Source organism: Euprymna scolopes, chromosome 15, assembly GCF_053919585.1.
Source record: "Euprymna scolopes isolate OS-2025 chromosome 15, ASM5391958v1, whole genome shotgun sequence".
Classification (NCBI taxonomy): Eukaryota; Metazoa; Mollusca; class Cephalopoda; order Sepiida; family Sepiolidae; genus Euprymna; species Euprymna scolopes.
Window position 1 is genome coordinate 88,172,876 of NC_136496.1, and position 22,215 is coordinate 88,195,090.

The window sequence follows — 22,215 nt, forward strand, 5'->3', positions numbered from 1 at the left end:
GGCAGAGTAACAGAAAAGTGATTTAACAAAACTTAAATCCGCGATTTTAATGATGAGGTCAAACATATCACGCAGTTAGCTTTCACTGCAAGGCTTTTTTTTTTTTTTTCTTTCCCCAACTTTGGCTATTTGTTTTCCCAAGATGTTGGAAGGTGAAACCAACTCCCTATAAAAAGGGAAGTGTCCCAATGTCTGATATGCGGTTTCCCCCGTATTGATCAAACTTTATTGCTTTTCTGGACGTCCCTGCCACGAGTGCCAGAGAACTCCTGATACGGATTCAGTTTCGCTTTTTTATACTGAAAAGCAAAACAGACGCAATTGAAAATAAAATCTCGAAAGTAGTGTGTAAAAGTTGGGCAAATTAAAGATAGACGCGACCTCCATTCGTAACTCGTATATATTATGATTTAGACAGTATATAAAGTTTTAAGAATGAGTGAGCACACCAAGCGCCCCCCCCCTTCAAAAGCCTTTGCCGGACATACACAAAAAGTGCACACACAAACACATTTTCGCTTTTATATATATAGATATTGTTCCCTTTTTAATAGCCAAGTATCTAGGTTTATTAACACACTCACCTCAAAAAAAATAAACCTTTACTGAAGGAAGCAAAAAAAAAAAAAAAAAAAAAAAACTTAAATTTCTTAAAAGATGATTTTTTAGGGTTACATCAAAGATAGGTGGTAACTTAAAGTTATTTATGAACATTTTGTAGATTAGGAGCCATGTCCACAGGGGCATCTTAAGTGGGGAGCTGTGCAGTTAGATGTTTGTTCACTTTACATTTTCTATAGTTGCATTTTACTGTTAAGAGGGCACCAAAGCAGCAAGTTCATTGGAGCACATTCCATTGAAGTACTTGTAAAACAAGCACTGGAGTGCAACGTTGTGGTGATGGAGCTTGGTAAACCATGAGACCTATTAGAGACTCTTTATTGGACCCGGTATAAGAGGGAGAAACTAGTGGTTGGTGCATCAGGGAAGCAAGATTTGGTAAGAGGAAAGTACAGAGGCTAGGTAAGCATTTCTTTATATAGCAGGGATAAGATCAAACTCACATACTTTGGAAGTGTCATGATTTTTACAAGATTGATGAAAGGCTAATGATCAGGTCATCAAATGTGGTGTCAGTTTTGCAATCAGAAATTTTGGAAGTGGTTTGTGTTCATATTCAATTATGTTTTTATCCTCCAAATCAATCTTCACCAACTTTGGATGTTTTGCTCAGCTGATGAAATTGATTACAAAATTAATTTTTCAATTTACAAATTTCTTGAAAAATTTAAAAAAAAAAAAAAAATTTTTTTTTTTTTTTTTTTTTTCCAAAATATTTTCCAACTCACTTGAAGGTCCAAAGTTACATTAGCCAGAACGCGAGAATAACATTCAAGATAGGAACAGTAGTTCGAATAATCCAAATCACTTTCCTTTCATAAAAATGTCATTGATTACTTATCCGTAGAGGTGGGGGGGTAGTTCAGATGAATTTTATTTTCTTGTTGATATTCATGTTGTTTTTTTTTTTTTTTTTTTTTTTTTTTAATCGATCTATATAATAATTGGCCTCTGAGTAACAAAAACCCTGTCCTTTAATAATTTGTGTATACTTTAGATTTGCCGATGTTTATCGTTAAACATCATGTTCAATTTATGAATATTTAAATTTATGGTCTGAATAAAAAGAAAATAAGATTTATTTAATGTAAAACTCAAATTTGAACAATCTTTTTCTGTAGACTTAAAGAAATTTATGTAATTTGTAACCTGAAATAAATTTAGTTGCCATCGAATAACACTTTAGTGTTAAAATATTAACCTAGAAAAAATATTTAAAAAAAAACAAAAAACTCATAAGCGCAATTACAATAAGCTAGCTGCATTATAATAAAGAACCTGCTGTTGTCGATAATTGTACTTTAAATAAAAAAATGCCTTACCAAAATCATAATATATAAAACTAAAATTGAGGAGCCTTATATAATAACATACACAAATTTCCTTCAAATCCTGATTAGGAAATCACCTTCACTTCTTCACAAACGATAGGATTAAGAGCTGCATTTATTCATAAGTTATTTCAAAGTTACAAAGCCAGGATTAGACAACAATCATGAAATGGAAAATTCTAAAAACGTTTTCAGGTCATGAGGAATACCCATTTCTTGTGTTTTCATAAAACACAAGCGAAATTTACATTTTGTGATAAACATAACCTATGAAACATCTTTAATTGTTTAGCGTATGTCAACATAGATACAACTAACCGTTTGTGTATGTATAAACCACGTAGGATAAATAAGAACTAATCAATTTAAATATAGCCGTAAAATTCCTAATATTTTTATGTAATCAGTCAACATGCCTGTTCCATCAGAACAATCACACTCTCAAATACTCGTCCCCCCTCTCCCATACCTCACACTAAAACATTAACAAAAAGATTACTTCTGGTGTTGACAAAAAAATTTGCAAGAATACACTTTCGATGATTAAGTCTATTGTGAAACTGCAGTTAAAATGTTAGTTTTAATTATTCATTGGTTTTTATATGTATCATGATTTTTGTCCTAAATTTTTCATTTTTTCTTTTATTTTACAGTTGGCCTTGATGCAGCTGGAAAGACCACTATTTTATACAAGTTAAAACTTGGAGAAGTTGTTACTACAATTCCAACTATAGGTAAGTAAAAACTGAAGATTTTATTATTCTGTACAAATTTGTAATTTAGTACTTGTCGATTTTTCTTTTGGAATTTTTTTTATACTTAAAAGTAGTGTTGGGACGATTCCTAAATTTTCTGATTCCAGGAAAATGTTGATTAACGATCCCGATACCAAGTATAATTCCAATTCCCGTAGAATTGTTATTTTGGAATATACCATTATATATTTGAAAGTTTTTTTGGGTTTTTTTTTTGTGTGTGTGGGGAAAAAATTTAGTACAGCGAAAAAGTGGAAATATGATTAAGGGAATTTCGAAAACGATTTGATTTTTTTCGTAAAATTTCTTTCATTGAAGATAAAAGTCAAAACAAATATTTTGACCATGAATTAAACATGCACCATGAAATTAATAACAATCAATTTCAGGAGTTATTTTATATATTAAAAAATATAAAGAAAAAGTAAGTCATGATTAATTCAACAAAAATACAAAAACATCAAATTTCAAGGGGAATAACATGTTTTCTTTATCTTTTGATAGTCATTTTTTCCTTTTTTTTCTCTTTATCTTCGACTAGCGGGGCCCAGGTGTGTGTAGGTGGGTTTTTAGGTAAATGAAAAGAAAAATCGTTGGCTGGGTGTCCCAGGTGTGTTTTAAAAAAAAAAAAAAAAAAAAAAAAACTGACACGCAGTTGGAAAATAATAAAGTGTGAAAAAAAAAACATGCGACGTTTAACGGCAGGTGCCCGTTTTTGATGAGTTAATGACATCAACTTCTATTTTCCAATACATTGGTAAACACTGTTTTTCGAGCTGAATAAACATGTTACATTAAATAAAAGCACTAAAAACATATCCAGTTAGATAGAAAAGTAACTTATCTTGCCTTTGATAACATCTATTTTGTTCTATATTTGTTTTGTGACAACTTTTTCGAATTTGTGTACAGTAAAACAAACCCAAAAGTAAATTTTTAGTAATTGGGTCAAGTTGAGATAAGTAGGTCCCGCAGACAAGCCTTATTCTGACATTCGGAAAATTTAGGTTAACCGGTGAAGCTACCGAAAAGTAACTCTTTTGAATGAAGATGGATATAAACAATATTTTTAAAATTAATTTCAATTTATTTAAAACAAAATGTAAACATATATAAACAATTTTAGAAAATAATTTAATTTTAAATAAAAATTGATTGTAAAGAATTTTTTTTTTTTTTTTTTTTTTTTTTTTTTAAATAATTGAAAAATATTGCAGTTTACATAGCTGGTTCTTTGGGAAAATAGGGGCGCCTGGAACCTTCTAAAACGAAAAAAGCTTTAGTGTTTTTACTATTTTTAAGCGCCTTTTTTTTTTTCTAAGTTTGAAACACGTAGTGGCTAGTTAACTTAGAATAACAAGAGCGCATGGCAGAAATTTTTCAGGGTTTAAATGTATTGTAATGCTTTTATTGGGGTCGAAAAACGTTTTCAGCTGCCATATTGCTTCCTATTTACTTGCCTCCCCACGAGGGCAGAGTTAGACACAAGGGCGGTTTTAAATGTAGAGAAGCATTTATTACTAAAACACGAAATGGTGAAATATAAAGGCAAGTTAAGCTAAAAAGTTCAAAAAAACAAAAATTTTCCTTTAAATTCCAATAATTAAAATTACTATAAACATAACGAACAAGTGAAAATAAAGGCAAGATAAGTCCATGTAAAAAGGAAAACAAATTTTTTTTAAACAGTGAAGTTCAAATGCTTGTTTGCGTAAAGCAGTTCAACAATTTTTTTATATTTTTGTAAATGAAACAATTCGGAGAGATTAAATTACTCTATATATCCATCATTCAAAGGGTTAATAATGGTAAAAGCACCGGTGTCACATTTCACGTGACCTAACTTTCCAGATTTTTCAGAACAAGGCTTGTCTGCTGGACCTACTTATCTCAGCTGCACCAATTTGACTTTGCTTGTTTTATTTTTTAAGAATATAAAGGTTGACAAGACATTTTTCATTTACTAACAGAAGTCTGTAAAAAAAAAAAAAAAAAAAAAAATTAAAAAATAAAAATTGCCAAAAAAATAAGTGCCCACTTTTTTTTCTTTTAGTTACCAGTTGGAAAAACCACTGATTTTTAACATGATTTACTTGCACTGTAAAATCTTTTCTCTAAGGGTTAAATACTCGTGGCACATTACAGTATAACTTATTTCTATCTATTATTTCTGGTATATGTTCCCAAGAGTTGCTGCTCCACTGGATATTCAGCTTTTTCCAGATGATCCAGGGGAGATATTTACACCATTGTGTTGCATTGTATAATAGCTGTTCCTCAGCAGCACTTTACAACTGGATGTTAGGTTAATCACACTCCTATGTGGCAGAATCTATACTTGTTATTACTGAGACTACTCATCTTTTTAAAAGCACTGGTTATCAAGCTTTGATCTTGGCAACCATTATCATTCTCTCCTGATCATAATAAAGTGATCTTCTTTTCAGCCACTCTACCAGAGCCTTCCTTATCTATATATTTCCTGTGATAGTTCATCCAAGAAATACTTGGCACACTGTTGGTTGGCTTATTCTTCCAGTTTTCAGCAATGGAAAATGGAAGGTTTTCATATATTTTTGCCCACTATTCTGGGTTATTTCCACTACAGACTATTTTTTTGTCTCATTGTGAATATGCTTGCTTCTGTGGTCTTTCATGGAAAGACACTACTTTGAAGTTTTTAAGTGATATCGCACATCATGCAATTTTGTGTGGCTTCACTAAGATTTTGGCAGTGTAAATTTAGAGTCAGTGTAAATTTAGAGTAGATTGAAAAAAATAACATACTTTTAATTAGATAAATTTATGTAGAATAAAATTTTATTTTGTAAAAAATTGAGCTTGAGTAAATTTTTTTTTTTTTTTTGTATATTTATAAATGTTAATAGATACAAAATTAAGCAAATAAAATCTGGGCTTCATTTTAGCAAAACCTCAGAAAAATCGGATTAGTAATGTTAAAATTTAAGTTAAATCAATTCTAACTGTAACTTAAAATTTATTCAATGGAATTCTTTCAATATTTGTAAAAGATTGCAGAAGAAATGTAACGTGCATCCAGGAGATAAGCGCCCGCGTGTTTGCGTGTTGTGTGGGTACGTGGGAGAGACGGATGAGGGGAAAAAGACTTACCTCGAGACCAGCTCAGCGTTACCGACCAAAAATAGAAAAGAGGGACCAAGATGGCGACCGCCGTCTTTTGTAAAGTATGATGTCTCGCAAAGTCACACGAATTCTCGGAATATGCAAATTTAGCCGACCTAGAACGACGATAAAAGCGGGTGAGGGGGAAAGACGTGGGGAGTGACGATTGAGTTGGCTGGGGAATCGTGTGGCTGTTGCTTCTTGTGCCGTGTTGAGGATATCTTACCGTGTTAAAGAGAGAGTCGGGCGCCATCTTGAATTTTTCCCTACATTTTTTTTCTTACAGTAATTTCTCACTTTTACAAGCTATTTCGGCCATTTGGCCTGTAGGACTATGACCGAGTCGAAATTTGACTTAAAGCTCATACCCGAGTTTGACGGGTCCACGTCCATCGTCGACTGGGTTGAAAGGGTCGAGCTGACGTGCGACCTTTGTGAGGTGAAAAGGGTACACACTGTAATTCCCCTGAGATTGGCTGGGGGTGCCTTGAGTGTATATCAGCAACTCAGTGCTGCCGAAAAGGGAGATGTCACCGCAATTAAAGCTGCGCTGTACAAGGCATTTGCCATGGATCCTTGTACGGCCTATGAAAAATTTGCTTCCCGAAAACTTCTACCGGAGGAAAGTGTGGACGTTTTCTTCGCTGAGTTAAAGAAACTCGCAGTTCTGTTCGGTGGAGGGGTGTCGGAGCGGACGCTTGCGTACGCGTTTGTGGCGGGCCTTCCCACTCGGGTGAAGCAGCTACTGAGAGCCTCAACCAGCGTTTCAACAACGACCATGGAACACTTGATGGAACGTGCTCGAGCCATCATCAAAGATGAGGAGGACCTGGGGGAACCAGTTGTGATGGCGACACAGACAGGCCAGATTGGCGCTCGGGAGATTCCGAATCAGAACCCTGCAAGCAATGGGAAATGTTTTCGCTGCGGCCGACGCGGACATTTTGCAAGGAATTGCACCAACAGGGGGCGTGTGCGCTGTTTTAAGTGTGGCGGTTTGGGGCATCTAGCCCAAAACTGTGCGGGAAACGTAGCAGGGGAGAGGACGTCAGCGCCGCCCTGCTCCCCGAGCAAAATTTGAACAAGGCGCAACCAGTAATAACCGTCTACGTAAACAGGATACCCTGCTCAGCACTTCTCGACTCAGGCTGTTCGCATACTATAGTGAGCACCAGGCTGTGTCCAAGTTGGACTAAGAGGAAGATCAAAGTCACCACGATAGGAGGCGAGACCCAGACATGCTGTGGAGCTGGAACTGTCAAGATCTACACGGACACCGGTGCAGCCACTAAGATCAATGTGCTCGTGACCCAAGGAAATCTCCTGGGGTTTGACCTGTTGCTCGGATACGATGCCATCAAGGCGCTGGGGGGAGTCGCAATTCATCGGGATGGAAAGGTGCGATTCTTAGAGGCCCCAGTGTGTGCAGCGCTCCATATCGATCGGCCGGATTTTACAGTGGACTACGACTCGCGCAAGAGGGCCTGGATTGCATCTTGGAAGTGGACCGAGGGAATGGCACCGACTAAACTCAAGAATGGGGTTGCAGAGTACCCTATACCCAGTGAGGCCCGAGCAGAATATGAAAGGGAACTAAAGGCGTGGATCCAAGATGGCTGGTTAATCCCCTACCCTGAGGACAAGCTTGGGCCTCCGAAGGGTCTAATACCCTTGATGGCAGTAGTCCAGCATAACAAGTCGAAAGTACGGCCCGTGCTGGACTATAGGGAGCTTAACAAGCATATTGAAGCCTACACTGCCGATGCTGACGTATGCGCCAGTAAGTTGAGGGAATGGCGTCAGAAAGGCACTAATGTCTCAATATTGGATTTACGAAAAGCCTATTTACAGGTGCGAGTTGATGAGACGTTGTGGCCGTTCCAGACAGTTTGGTTCCAGGGGAAGAGGTACTGCCTTACACGCCTTGGCTTTGGCCTAAATGTGGCACCACAGATCATGAAGACTATTGTCAACACAGTATTGTCCCAAGAAAAGCCCATGAGGGACTCAACGTCAGCTTACATTGATGACGTATACGTCAATGAAGATGTACAGTCTGCGTCGTGTGTCAAAGAAAAGTTGGCTCAGTTTGGTCTGGAATGCAAGAATCCCGAACGTTTAAGGGAAGGAGCACGTGTATTGGGATTGGATGTTTATGAAGAGGATGGCACCCTACAATGGAGGCGTGGCAGTGAAATTCCAAGCATCCCCAACCTTGTTACAAGGCGGACCGTTTTTTCTTGGTGTGGAAAACTTGTTGGTCACTTACCGGTCTGTGGCTGGCTCCGCGCAGCTGTTGGTGTGATTAAACGCAGAGCAAATTTAACAACCACGGGTTGGGATGACATATCCGATGATGTCCTACTAACTCTGATGATTAAGGAGACACTGGAGAGAGTGAACAAGAAGGACCCTGCCTGTGGGCGGTGGTGTGTTAACGGAGACAACGTAGGTGTGTGGGTTGATGCCAGTTCTTTGGCGTTGGGAGTATCGTTGGAGCAAGGAGGAAACGTGTTCGAGGATGCATGTTGGCTGCGGCCCGTAACAGATTCTCAGCATATCAACCTGGCAGAGCTGGACGCTGTTGTAAAGGGGGTAAATCTGGCCCTGCAGTGGCAGTCTAAGAAGTTGACCTTGTACACAGATTCTCTCTGTGTCTACCACTGGGTGTCTGACACACTTTCAGGACGGACACGAATCCGTACCAAGGCAGCAAGCGAAATGTTAATACGGAGAAGGCTAGACACGCTAAAAAACCTGGTATCTGAGTATGGGCTATCACTGAGCGTCACTCTGGTGCCATCACATTGTAATCGTGCTGACCAACTGACCCGTGTACCTCACAAATGGTATGAAGCCGCGAAGATGGGAATGGAGATTACTGCTCGATCTTGTGCAGTTGCAATCGACCCATGTCAAATACAAAAAATTCATGCACAGAGCGGACATCCGGGTATCAAGAGGACCCTTTATTTTGTGAGGCGTGCATACCCAGCAGTGACCAAGATGGATGTCAGACAGATCGTCAGAAATTGTGAGGCTTGCCAGTCTATTGATCCTGCACCAGAGCGATGGCAGAAGGGTCGCTTGGAAGTTGAGAGTGTGTGGCAGCGGCTGGCCATGGATATTACCCATTACAGTGGCAAGCCCTTTCTAACTCTCATTGATTGCGGGCCTACGAGATTTGCGGTGTGGCGGCAGATGACCAGACAGGATTCAGCAAATGTTGTTCGCCACCTATCATCCATTTTTTTTGAGCGAGGTGCGCCGGAAGAGCTCCTGACTGACAATGATGCAGCGTTTTGTAGCCAGCAAGTCCGGCAGTTGTTAGATGAGTGGGGCGTCCGTCTACGGTTGCGATGTGCGCATGTGCCATCAGGAAATGGCATTGCTGAAAGAAGCCATCGCAGCATCAAGAGAATTGCTGCCAGGAAGCGATGTACTATTGCGGAAGCAACATATTGGTACAACATTACGCCAAAGGACGGGACGTCCCCTTCAACCGCACCTGCGAATGCTATTTACACGTACCAAGTCGGAGTGAAGGGAATCAACACTACGCAGCCAACCGACAAGGGAACATATAACAGATATGAAGTGGGAGATCCAGTGTGGGTGCGGCCTCCAGGAAATCGGTGCACCGACAAGTTTAAGCGAGGACACATATCTGGAGTGATTAGCCAGCAGTCTGTTTTGGTCGATGGAACCCCACGACATGTGCGACATCTTCGCCCAGCTACCGAGGTGCGTCATACAACTACAGAAGAAAGCAGTGAAGCGTCTAGCGATGAGCTGCCGATGCACGGATTCAGTGAGCCCCTTCCAGAGACTGATAGCGATACTTCATCTGATGAGGCGGAACCAGATCCAGAGCCCGAATCTGAAACAGTGAATGTACCTCTTCGCAGAAGCACACGCACTAAAAGGCCACCCCCCCAGTGCTCTCTATGTGATCATCAGATCAGGGGGGAGTGTAACGTGCATCCAGGAGATAAGCGCCCGCGTGTTTGCGTGTTGCGTGGGTACGTGGGAGAGACGGATGAGGGGAAAAAGACTTACCTCGAGACCAGCTCAGCGTTACCGACCAAAAATAGAAAAGAGGGACCAAGATGGCGACCGCCGTCTTTTGTAAAGTATGATGTCTCGCAAAGTCACACGAATTCTCGGAATATGCAAATTTAGCCGACCTAGAACGACGATAAAAGCGGGTGAGGGGGAAAGACGTGGGGAGTGACGATTGAGTTGGCTGGGGAATCGTGTGGCTGTTGCTTCTTGTGCCGTGTTGAGGATATCTTACCGTGTTAAAGAGAGAGTCGGGCGCCATCTTGAATTTTTCCCTACATTTTTTTTCTTACAGTAATTTCTCACTTTTACAAGAAATTCTTAGAAAAAAGTTCGAGGTTTAAATTTTTTGTCATTGTGCAAATAAAAAAAATAAGTCTCAATTTTTTTATGAACATTGTATGGGTTTCATCATATATGTTTATTTTAGCATTCTATTTTAGCTGTAATGTTTGGAATAATGGTTAGTGTAAACTAACAGGTTGGGATACCAGGGTTAAATATTTGGTATAAAAGACTAAAATATGAGTTTTATTTTTTTATTTATATATATATAAAATAAAAATGCAAAATCCGATCCCGCATTTTGCTAATTCCTACCCTCTGATGAGAAGGAAAGTATTTCTTCGTAACTCCACGGATTAAGGACTATCCACTTAAGTGTTTCCTTTTCAGATTAAATATGTTTAACTTTTTCAAAGTGTTTTTTAACATGTTTTAACTATTTGCTCTTATATATATATATATATATATATATAGTACTTGATGCCTCTTAGCCCTTATAAAGTTAAGTGGAGCAATCTAGGAAAAGGACTAGCATCTTCTCCATATTTCTGTATAATAGTCAACAAAAAACGAACTCTGGTCAATCTATTTTCATTTTTATATATATATTAGAAGACAATTTACTGAAATAAGTGTTTAACTTCATTTATATACTTAATATAGTTTCCTACTACAACTACAGTCCTGATGAATTTCTAAATGTCTCAAAGTATTTCAGATTAACTTCCAGCTCTGTCAACTTCATTTTACAAACCTTTGTTTCATGCTTTTTAGAAATCAATTATTTGAATTTCCTTAAGTTATTTTTTTATCTAGTTTTATTTCTGCTTAATCTTATCAACAGAGCCAAATCTATTAATGTTTAATTGGATTATGTCTTCTACTCTTTCATGCCAACTGAACACCACACCTTTTTGATTAGATTAATTGTTTTTTTTTTGTTTTTTTTTGTCTTTTTTTATCTACCTGGATTAAAATTTGAACTAATTAAATTATTAATATCTTTACCTCTTGAAAACCTTAGACAATATTTCAATGTGTCCAATGAGTGATATTTTCTATTATATAAAGTTGTGTGTGTGTGTGTGTGTGTCCAGTTAAAAATAAAAGAACAAAACAAACTTGATATGATCTTTATCAGTGTTGCCCTGGATGAATATCTAAAATGTAGAATTCATTTGTTCTTTAATCCTAAACTGGCACAGATTTCATGGAGTGGAGAACAGTAAGCTAATTTAAATTACTAAAGAGAAATAACCTTTTTTTTTTTTTTTTTTTTTTTTTTATTAATGAAGTCCCTATTGGACACTCCTTCTTCAAATCTATATAAAAAGTTGTGTGTATATGTCCAAAGAGGACTGGTTAGAAGAGAGGGAAAGGAGGAAAACCTGGGGGGTCAGTTAGATCTAAAAAGATAAGTTTTAATAGAAATGTTACATTTTTGCCTTGTTGGAATGCTGGGTAGCCTTGCTTGTTATATATATATATATATATATATATATATATAAGTAAACGTTTCTGTGTGTGTACATTTGCCTACGCAATAATTCTGTCAATTTTAAGTCTACAGACTCGAAATTTGATCTACAGGGTACTAAGATTAGGAAAAATCTTTGATCGGTTTTCGGCCTGAAATTTGGCTGTTGAGAGGTTAAAGTTCAACGATTTGACCTTTGAGAACTTTACCAAACTCCTGACAATTTTGGGTCCAAACACTTGAAATTTATATAGGTTCTTTGGCCATGGATCTAACTTAACTTGATTTGAGCCCTAAACAAATGTTAAGGGGTCATAATAGGGGTCAAAGTTTAAAAAAAATTGACTTTTTTTTTTTTTTTTTTCTCAACATACACCTCCAAACACCTGGGCAATGCCGGGCTGAAATGCTATAAAGATCTTCAGGTTTTGCTTGCTGGGATTATTGAACATTTTAAGTGATTACAATTTTGCTATATACTAAACAATTCATTTTCAGTATGTAAATTTAAAACATTTTACAATCGCCAATTTACAATTTAACTTGTCTGCTTTTTTTTTTTTTTTTTTTTTTTTTTTTGTCTGATTGGATACGAACTTTGGCATCTTCCGTCTATTTACATAAGTAATCTAAAAAATCTTTTTGGTTTAAAAACCTTATCGGTACCAATTAAGCTTTGTCTTAAAGAGAATTACTTCTCAATACCCTGGAAAACCTCATCAGTATGCCCCATATTTAAAAATTCAGGTGATCAGTCATCTCCCTCTCGATACAGATCAATAAGTCTCCTGTGCGTTATGAGTAAGTTGCTGGAATCTGTTAGAGAAATAGTCAACCACCTCAGCAAAAATGACCTCCTCAGTGATGTGTAATACGGTTTCTGGTCTGCTAGATCTACAACAGATGTGTTGACAGTTATCTCGTAGGATCAGTGAATCTCTCTATGGAGGCTTCCTTTGTAGGGCAATTGCTCTTGACACATTAAAGGCCTTTGATAGGGTGTGCCATATTCCATTAGATCTCCAGCTATGGTATAACTGGAAATGTCTTAATTATTTTAAATCATTTTTCTCTGATAGCTTCATAAGAGTAGTGGTTGATGGGCAGAAATCAGAAGCTCACCGTATTAATGCTTGAGTTTATCAGGGGTCCGTCCTGGGCCCAACTTTCTTCCTGATCTACGTAAATGATCTCTCAAATCACATCCTAAGATCATTCGTAGACATTTATGCTGACGACATTACCATTTATGGCAACACTTTAAAGGCCATAAATAACCAAGTTCTCTCTGATTCTCTTTTCTCTGATCTTGAGCACATGGTGCAATGGGAAAAGTAGCTGGTTACTTTTAAAGCATTTAAAACCAAGCTTCTATCTTTAAATCATCAATGCTCTAATCCCTGTCTGGTATCAATTGAAATGAATGGGTCTCGTCTTGGGGAGGATCCATGTTTTGACAAGCTTCTGGATCTGAGCTTTACTCCTGATCTGAAATAGAACACGTATATCAAATCCATTGCCAAGGTTGCTGGGAAAATGGTAGGATCCTTCTACTGCTCCAGTAGATATCTCACTGCTGATGCAATTCTCTATCTGTATAAGAGTCAGTATGGCCAGGGATGGAGTACTGTTGCTACATCTGGGCAGGAACTGCTAGAACAGCTTATCTTGCCTTAATTAAGTTCAAAATAGACTTTGTAGCCTAGTGGGGATGCTCTTTTCTCTTCCCTACAACTTCTTTCCCACAGAAAGCCTGTCTCTGCTTTATCGTTATTTTCATGGCAAACGTTTGTCTGAGCTCCAATCTGTGTCCCCTCCCCTCGGGCCTGACTTTCACAAAAGAACACTTGTCTAGCTGAAACCACTATCAATAATTTCCCCCACTCTTTATCTGTGCCTACACCTAAACATGGATACCATGAACAAAGCTTCTTTCTTAGAACTGCATGCCGGTGGAACCCCTGCTTCCAGCTGATACAATATGATCGTCTACAAGTCCAATGCAAACAAGTTCTTGATGAGTCGTCCCCTTAAGTAATCCAGTTTACTAAATTTCCACTACTAAGGATTACTATATTGCCCCCATTGACTACTGTACACTCATTAGCCTGTATCCTCGAGTAGCCTCTGGGCCTTGATAAGTGGTGACTCCTTTGTAAAAAAAAAAAAAAAAAAAAAAAAAAGTTCCTTTACCCAACCTATCAAATACTATAAAACTAGTCATGGAAATATTTCATTTAAAAATTCTAAAATATTCTGATGTTTATAGACAATTTTATTTTACTTTTACATATGTAATTAACTATCTTTTTAAAAAAAAAAAAAAAAAAAAAAATCACATTGAAGAAAAATTGTTTTTATTAAAAGTTCTTAAATAATCACTCATGGAGGCAAAAAAAAAAATTGGAATTTAAAGAACCTTAAAACGAATTCTTGAAAAATCAAAATGCTATCTATATATAATACTAAGTTTATGTAGCAGGTTTAGGTCTGGGAGTTTTGATTTTGTTTCTTTCGCTTTTTAGTTTTTTATTTACATAATACTTTCTTTAAATCAAATATTTGGGCGTTGACGCCAACTAAGTAATTAGTGACACGGACTGAAAACTTTGGGTGTGCTAAGTTTGAATCCAGTCCATTCCACAGAAAATTTTCATCAAATCTACACCTGATTTTATGAATTTCATTATCGAAACGTATTCAATAATAAATCGGTCAAATATGGAATGTGATGTCTCTCTAAATGTAAATAGCAAATGCTGGTAATAGAAACTTTCAAAATGTAAAAAAGTTTTTAAATTTTAGTTTTTAAATTTAAATTTGCAATCAAAATATTTACATACATTTTTAGCTTGCTCATAATAAATAGCAAATTTATTTTTTTGAAAATTAATTGAAATTCACGTAATCAGGTGAATTTAAATATTTTTTTAAATTATCTTTTTTTATAATTTATTTCAATGACTTCTGGGAGCTGAAAATAAATTAGACTGGAATAAGAAATTGTATAATTGAACAATTATGTTAAAGTTTAAAAACACAAACATTATATTTAAAAGAAATTTAAGTAAAGCTTTGTTTAAATCGTACATTGTTTTAAAAGTTCTATAAATAATACACATGGCATTTATTTTCTCATGTTTTCAGTGGCTGAAAAGTAATTTTTTTAGAATATGCTCTTTTCATAAAAATGTATAGCAAATCTGCCAGTTATAATTCACAAACATCATTGCGTTTAAAGATGTTAATTTCACTTGTATATTTTTCTATCGGCTTTAGGGATTAATATTATGAAAAGCAATTGTATAAATGGCTGAATAATAAATCTGTTTTTATAAATGGATTAATAAAACCTGATAAATGTTTTAGAAGTTACTGAAAAGTAAATATTAGTTTATTGCCTTAATGGACTATAATGGTTTTAAAAATTTGTTTTAAAGAAAGACATGTTACATTATACTTTTGAATAAAGAGTTAAATAGATAATAAACTTACCATGAGGAGATTCCATTAATTAGGATTAAGTCCATGTTTTAAGATGCCAAGACAGCCACTACTATCCTTTCAGCAAAACATTTTAATTAGCTGATCAAAAGCAAATTATTTTACGGGCAACTGGGGACCACCTCTGAATTTGACATCCTTCAAAGGAAGTCAGTTCTCACTACTTAGGGTGAATGCTGTACAAAAAGAAAAAAAAAAAATTTATCTATTAAGATATATGAGGAATTTTAAGAAAAAAAATAGGTGCTTTTTAATGCAAACAATTTTTTTTTTTTAGAATGGACAATAATATACTTATCAGCAGCTTTTAATGTTTATTACATTAAAAAAAATGTTCTATGTTAACAATCATAAGTAAAATAAAAAATTTTCTCTGCAATTTAAATTTAAAGCATCTGGTTCGAGTATAATGCTAGGCAGATGTGTAAAGTTGATTTACAAAAAAAAAAAAAAAATGTGATTTCTTATCGGTGATTACTAACTCCAACTTTGTCTCTCTCCCTTTCAACGATATTGCAATTAGGGAGTTTTCCTTTTAAATTAGTTGCCCTTCCATCGCTTTAAGAATCTTGCCTATCCAACATTTTTGAACTCTTAGAAAGAGAAGTTCATACTTTCTGAAGAGTAACTGAATAGATGAGAAAGTCTGCAAGAGAATTCACTTATTTTTAAGAACTTGATAAAAAAAAAATTTTTATGAGACTTGAATAATTTACAGCATTTTTTCCCAACGTTTAAAAAATCTAGAATTTTAATAAAGTTAAAAATACATACTTAGAACTTCAGTTTAAATTTTTATCTCCATTCAAACACTATTATACACATGTTAAATAAAAAAATTTTATCAATCATGGTTTTGATAGTTTGAATAGCTTGTGTTTTTGAGAAAAGGTCACAGAATTCTGCAATCCTTAATGTGTAATAACCAGAGTTGCAGAGTTTGGGTTGAATCTTATCTTATACTTTTCAACCCCACAACTCTTGTAAAAATCCTGCATTCATTACAACAGATTATTAGTCAAATATCTGCTCAACTGTTTTTAGGATTTGTTACTCGTACCTAAATTTTATTTTTTGAATGTTAGCATATCATTTCTTTATTTCAGGCTTCAATGTTGAAACTGTCGAGTTTCGAAACATCAACTTTACTGTCTGGGATGTAGGTGGGCAGGATAAGATTCGACCCCTTTGGCGACATTATTTCCAAAATACACAGGTAAATAAACAATGCATGGTAGTTTTTGGCAATTAAAAAAAAAAAATGTTCATTTTTGTGATTTCATTATTTTTCAAATAAATAAATCTTATTATGATCACTTATTTTTTCTTTTAGTTTACACCATTTTCCTCCTCGCACTTATCCAACTCCTTTGCCTTTTGTAACATTTCTTTCGCCACTTCAGATGTGTGCATGATGCAAGCAGAATATCAGTTTGATTTAATAGTATTTTTGGAATATTAACTTAAGGAATTTCTTTCCAAGAATATTTTTAATAAGTTAAAAATATATATATATATATATATATATATATATTTTTTTTTTTTTATTTTTTTTTAAGTGAATAGTGAAATTGCTGTTATTAGAATGAAAAAGAAAAACTGATATGGATATGTTTATTAAATCTTATAAAAAGAAAAAAAAATATGGGCCTCTATGGACAAATTTATCTTTTAGTTGACCATTGATAACTAAATATTTTCGTTGACTAGCCAAATAGAAAAGTTACTAGCCAAACCCACGTGATTTTTGGATTATACTACTTTGTTCTGTTACGGCTATGTACATGATAAAGTTTTGTTTTTTTCTTTGTTTTTTTGTTTTAAGTGTTATTCTAAATCTACAACAAATTTTATGTTGATACTTGAAGGTATAAACATTCTAATTTTTTCAGATGTTTTTTAAACAGCTTTCGTTAAAAGTTGTTCTATTCAACTTTTGTTTAAATTAACTTTGTTTTATAAAAAAAAAAAAAAGTTAGATATTTTTCACTCAGTTGTGAGCTTTGGAAGATTTCAGTGAAAGAAATACAATCGTCAAAAGATAAGTTTCATTATTTCTAGTTGCTACTTTGAAAAAATTACTCGCAAATGTGACTGTTTCACTCTAAATGTAGAGCCCTGTATAATAGTATTCAGACATCTTTCAACTGACTCAAAATTCTTATTTACAAAAGGACAGGTGATTTTACTTATGCAGACAGATTTTAAAGTCTGAGACTGAATGAAAAATGGTCAGTGCTAAGTATTTTTTCGCCCCCCCCCCCTTTTTTTATTTTTATTTTAGGGAAAATGTTTCAGTTTGAATTAAAGTGGAACTAATAACTTTTATGGCCTGTTAAAATCTGTGATAAACTTGGATTATTCACACAATGTTTTGGCAGATGTAACCTCTGAACTTGTTCACGTGCTGAAATTGAGTCTATGCAGAATTTAAAACGGGACCTTTGTTTAATCCATGAGAATAACATACTTTTGTTCCATCAGCCATGACTGGGTAGAAATATCAAGTAATTAGCAATTACATGCTACCCCTAGAGGTTACATTGGTTAAAATGTTATGCAAATAATGCTCAAAATGAGAACAGTCGTGTGAAGAATCCAAATTATCAATCCTCATGAACATATCAAATCTGATAAACATTTAAGTGTTTTTTTTTTTTTTTTTTTTTTTTTTTCCAAAGTTCATGAAAATCTTTCAATCAAATTTAAGACGTATATTCAGAACAGCAAGAACTTTCATTGAATGTCCTGCTGACTCGGTACTTCAAGAACAGGCTTGAAGCATTTTCTTGAAGAATGGCAATGAAGAGGCGTTCATAAAATAGTTAATTCATAAAGGCTATCCTTAATAAATCAAAGCAGTTGAACTATCACTTCACTCGGTGGGAATACAAATTTGTTCAAAGGCATATTTTGATCGTTTGTAGTCATCTGCTAAAAAGTAATGTTACATCTATTAGTGCCTTGCTGTTTGTAGGGTTTAACTGTTACTGTAATTCATTTAAGCTACATTTTACCAAAAGTATTTGGTATAAACTCCATTCATGCACAGTAGAATTTAGTATAGAATTAAGAATGAAAATTACCTTAAATATTCATTGATTACATCTATAATTAAATGACTCCAGTTATCTCCCTTTGGTTGTTTTACTCTAAATTGTCTAAGTTTCTCTTTTAATAGTAAATTCATTGAAGAAATTAAAACATTTTATGAACTTAATATTTCTTCAATTTAAATTTACATAAGTAATTATTTTCTAAAACAAAATATCAGAAAAAAATACTCTTAAAAATTCTTATTCAACATTCTGTGCATGTTCTGTTAACAAATGACTGAGAAATGTTACTTTTTAAAATCAATCAAACATTGACACAAAACAAGTATATATGAATGTAAACTTTATGTATAGTCAGACAAATTTACATCCGTTTCTTTTCAGATATGGTTTAGGGAAATTTAGAGGGCGGGAGGGGGGGGGTAATGCGGAAATTAAAATGTACTCTCGTATATACAGGGCAGTACGTTTTCATTTTCTCTTCAATCACACTCAAAGATAAAATGTCCATAATCCAAGTTGAATTGATTTCCTACTATCCCACCATTAATCTGCCCATTGGTCCTTCATTTTCACCAATTGGTTCTTATTTGGTATTGAATGGATGGAAATGTATATATACACACACATCGCATAATTGTAATTGATTGTATTTTTCATGTAAATTTATTTCTAGCTTTAAAATCTATTTGAATTTCTCGTTTCCCTTGTAGGGTTTGATATTTGTGATAGACAGCAACGATCGTGAACGAATGAGCGAAGCTTCAGAAGAGTTGCAAAAAATGGTAAGTTTAATATCTCAAGCTTCCATTTGATTTGGAAGGTATTAAGTAAAATGGATACTTTCTATTTCATAAAGAGGTTAAGATCAGTTGAAATTATGGCAGACTAAAACTTGGGATTTGAAAACCATTCTTTGTTACATACTTAAAACCAGTGTGTACACAGAAAAACACCGAATGTTTTCAAAATTTGAGAATGAAATAAACAATGAATTTTTTTATAAATTTAAAATCTGAGCTTTCAACAATGCATTGTTTTCAAATGCAAGACCTTTTCTTTTTTCACGGGTCTTTCCTATTCTAGGTATACGTATAGTAAACCATTCATCTGAAGGAAATAATGGTTGGTTAAAGAAAATATCTGAGTATGAGCATGTGGCTTCAGGTTTTGAATAATGGAAAGATGGTTTTTTTTTTTTTTTGGTTTTTTTTTTGGTTTTTTTTTTTTTTACTATTTTAAACATTTGAAAAACTTTTTAATGAATTTACTTTAAAACCTAAGCTTCCAGTGCAGTGTTCCCTTTTCAAAAGCAAGAACTTTTCTTTTTCTAAGTGTCCATTTTTATTAATCAATTTTTTCTTTTTGGTATTAAAACAGGAGATTTTATTCTAATTTAAAATGGACATAAGTTGAAGTTTTGCTCGTTTCTTGACTGAATCTTATATTTTATTGGGTTTTCTCTTCATATATACATAGATTTTCACATATAGGCTAGGGTTGGTCGATTTTTAACTTTTTGTTGAAAATCTAAAATGTTGCAGCAGAGAAAGTTGTACAAACATATGAGGAGTACAAATATAAAAAAAAACTAAGTTTCTAACATCAGCTGTTAGATGAGCATTTGATTTTAAAAATCATCTACTTCGAAAGAAAGCTTTCTCTTAAGATTTATATGTGAAATTTAGTATTTTGCAGTTTTGGCTATAACAAGGAGTGTTTATTTATTTAAATGAATTATAGAATAACTGATATGATAAATATTCTAAAATTTATATCCCCCTCCCCCCCAAAATTTCTGAAACGTTGCATTTTACTTTGAGTTATAGCTGTAAAAAAAAAATGGAATTTTTTTTTTATTAATGAAAAGGTTTTAATTTTGTTTGAAAAAACAGTTTTAATATAAATACTGCGCATATTGTTTACTATTGGTGAGTTCTGTTTCTACAAAAACACTAAACTGTAGTAAAATAGAACTATTTTTGCTCCATATCAAAATTCTTGCTATATGAGCCCTTTGAAGCAAAAAAGAATGGCATCATTTCACAGCATAAAACCTAAGTATGTCTGTCTTGCTTCAAGTCCATAGACTGATTGGCATGTTTCAGGTGTTAATTTTGTGACTCTTCAGGCAAATGCAGTAACTCTTGCTTTCTGCCACTCGTCAATAATTCCTGAAGTTCATCATTATATAATCCTTCAGTAAATGCTGGCTCCGAAACTTCACTTTGGGAAAGGTCTATCAAATGTCTATAATGTAAAGCCTCAAAATTTATTCAAGTTTTTTTGTAAACGCTTTTTCACTGCTTCTCCACTCCTGAAAAGTAAAAGGGAAATTAATTTATTTAATTGACTTGAACAAATGAACACAAGTTTTATTTTTCTTATAATGAACATATAAATCAATGTATACAATTTGATTAGTTTTGGATTAATTTTTACTTGCTTAATGGCCAAGTATTTTATTGGCAGCTTCTGATCTTACTTTTCTGCTCCATAAACACAATCTAATGGTCAAATTAAGACATCTTGCCTAGTTTAAAGGTCTGATCCTCCATGTTGCATATTTACAATCTACTTTATCCCTTGAAATCCCAACAGCATACTCTAAAAGTAGTTTTTGGTCCCCAGAGAGATAAATGTTTTCAGTTAGACTAGCGGAAATACTATTTAGAGGATGACTAGTTGATAAAGTCAACTTCGGGCAAATTATGGTAATTGTTGCTAGACAATTTTCTGAGTGGACCAGTGAATGGGCAGGAGCTGCTAGAAAAGACTTGTCCTGCCTTGATAGGGTTCAAAATAGACTTTGTGGTCTGGTGGGAGATGTCCTTTTCTCTTCGCTGCAACCTCTCTCACAGAAGAGATGTTGCGAGTTTGTCTCTGCTTTATCGTTATTTTCATGGAAAGTGTTCAACTGAGCTTCAATCTATGGTCCCCCCTCGCCAAACTTTCACGAGAAACACTAGACTAGCTGAAAACATTATCAATAATTTTCCCCACTCTTTATCTGTACCTAAACCTAAACATAGATTCCATGATCAAAGCTTCTTTCTTAGAACTGCACGCCTGTGGAATTGTCTTCCGTTTTCCTGCTTTCCAGCTTTCTACAATATGGTTGTCTTCAAGTCCAACATGAACAAATTTCTGATGAGCCGTTCCACTTAAGTTAACAAATTTACCGAACTTCCATTACTATCGATTACTATATTGTCCTTTTGACTACTCTACACTCTTTAACCCTTATCCTTGAGTGGCCTCTGGGCCTTAATAAGTGGTGACGTCTATGTAAAAAAAAAAAAAAAAATTCCATCAATAGATTTAAATGACGCCTTAAAAGGAAGCTCATTCTGGTGTAGGGAGCAACCAATAGTATGTATTTTCCTATTTAGTTTCTCTAAAGATGTGACCAGTCCTGATTTACATCCAGTGTTTGTGTTATCTACATCCTTTAGCGTATCTATACTGTTGTAAAACATTGATAACTTCATCTGCTAGAACAGCACCAGTTGCTCCAACGGTAGGTATCACTCTGTGAGATACTCTCCCTTACTACCACATGCCATCTCTTTTGTGAATGTCAAATTGTGTTTTTTACCCTTAGCTTTTCTTCGATTTTTGTATCCATTTTCATTCACAATTTCCTTGTAAAATAAAGTCGTTATCATGTTTCCATTCAACACCAATACAGACAAAATTTTTAATTTTTGGATTATGCTTTTGAGAGGAATTATGTTTCTTTTTCATTATCAATTTTGGATTTATCCAAGAAAATAATTAAATCAATTTAATAAAAAAGATATAAAACTTGTACACTTATTGTACTGCGAAATTGTTTCATGGTATTTTCAAGTTTTCCGATACCGTTATTAAATTGTTAGGTGAAGGTATAGAATAGTTACTCACTCTCCCCTCTCCATGTTAAGAATGGGTTTTTATATAACGTTATTTGAGCATGATATAAGTGCATAAATACAGAA

General features: G+C 34.6%; 1 protein-coding gene across 1 annotated transcript in view; it reads left to right on the forward strand.

The window, feature by feature from the left end:
* Window positions 1-22,215, forward strand: part of LOC145293966 (ADP-ribosylation factor 4-like) — a 60,029-nt gene that overhangs the window by 25,303 nt on the left and 12,511 nt on the right. The window contains exons 3-5 of the mRNA XM_080140841.1: window positions 2,606-2,686; window positions 16,286-16,395; window positions 18,949-19,020. Of these exons, the coding sequence (XP_079996967.1) occupies window positions 2,606-2,686; window positions 16,286-16,395; window positions 18,949-19,020 (263 nt within the window). The remainder of the gene's footprint in view (window positions 1-2,605; window positions 2,687-16,285; window positions 16,396-18,948; window positions 19,021-22,215) is intronic.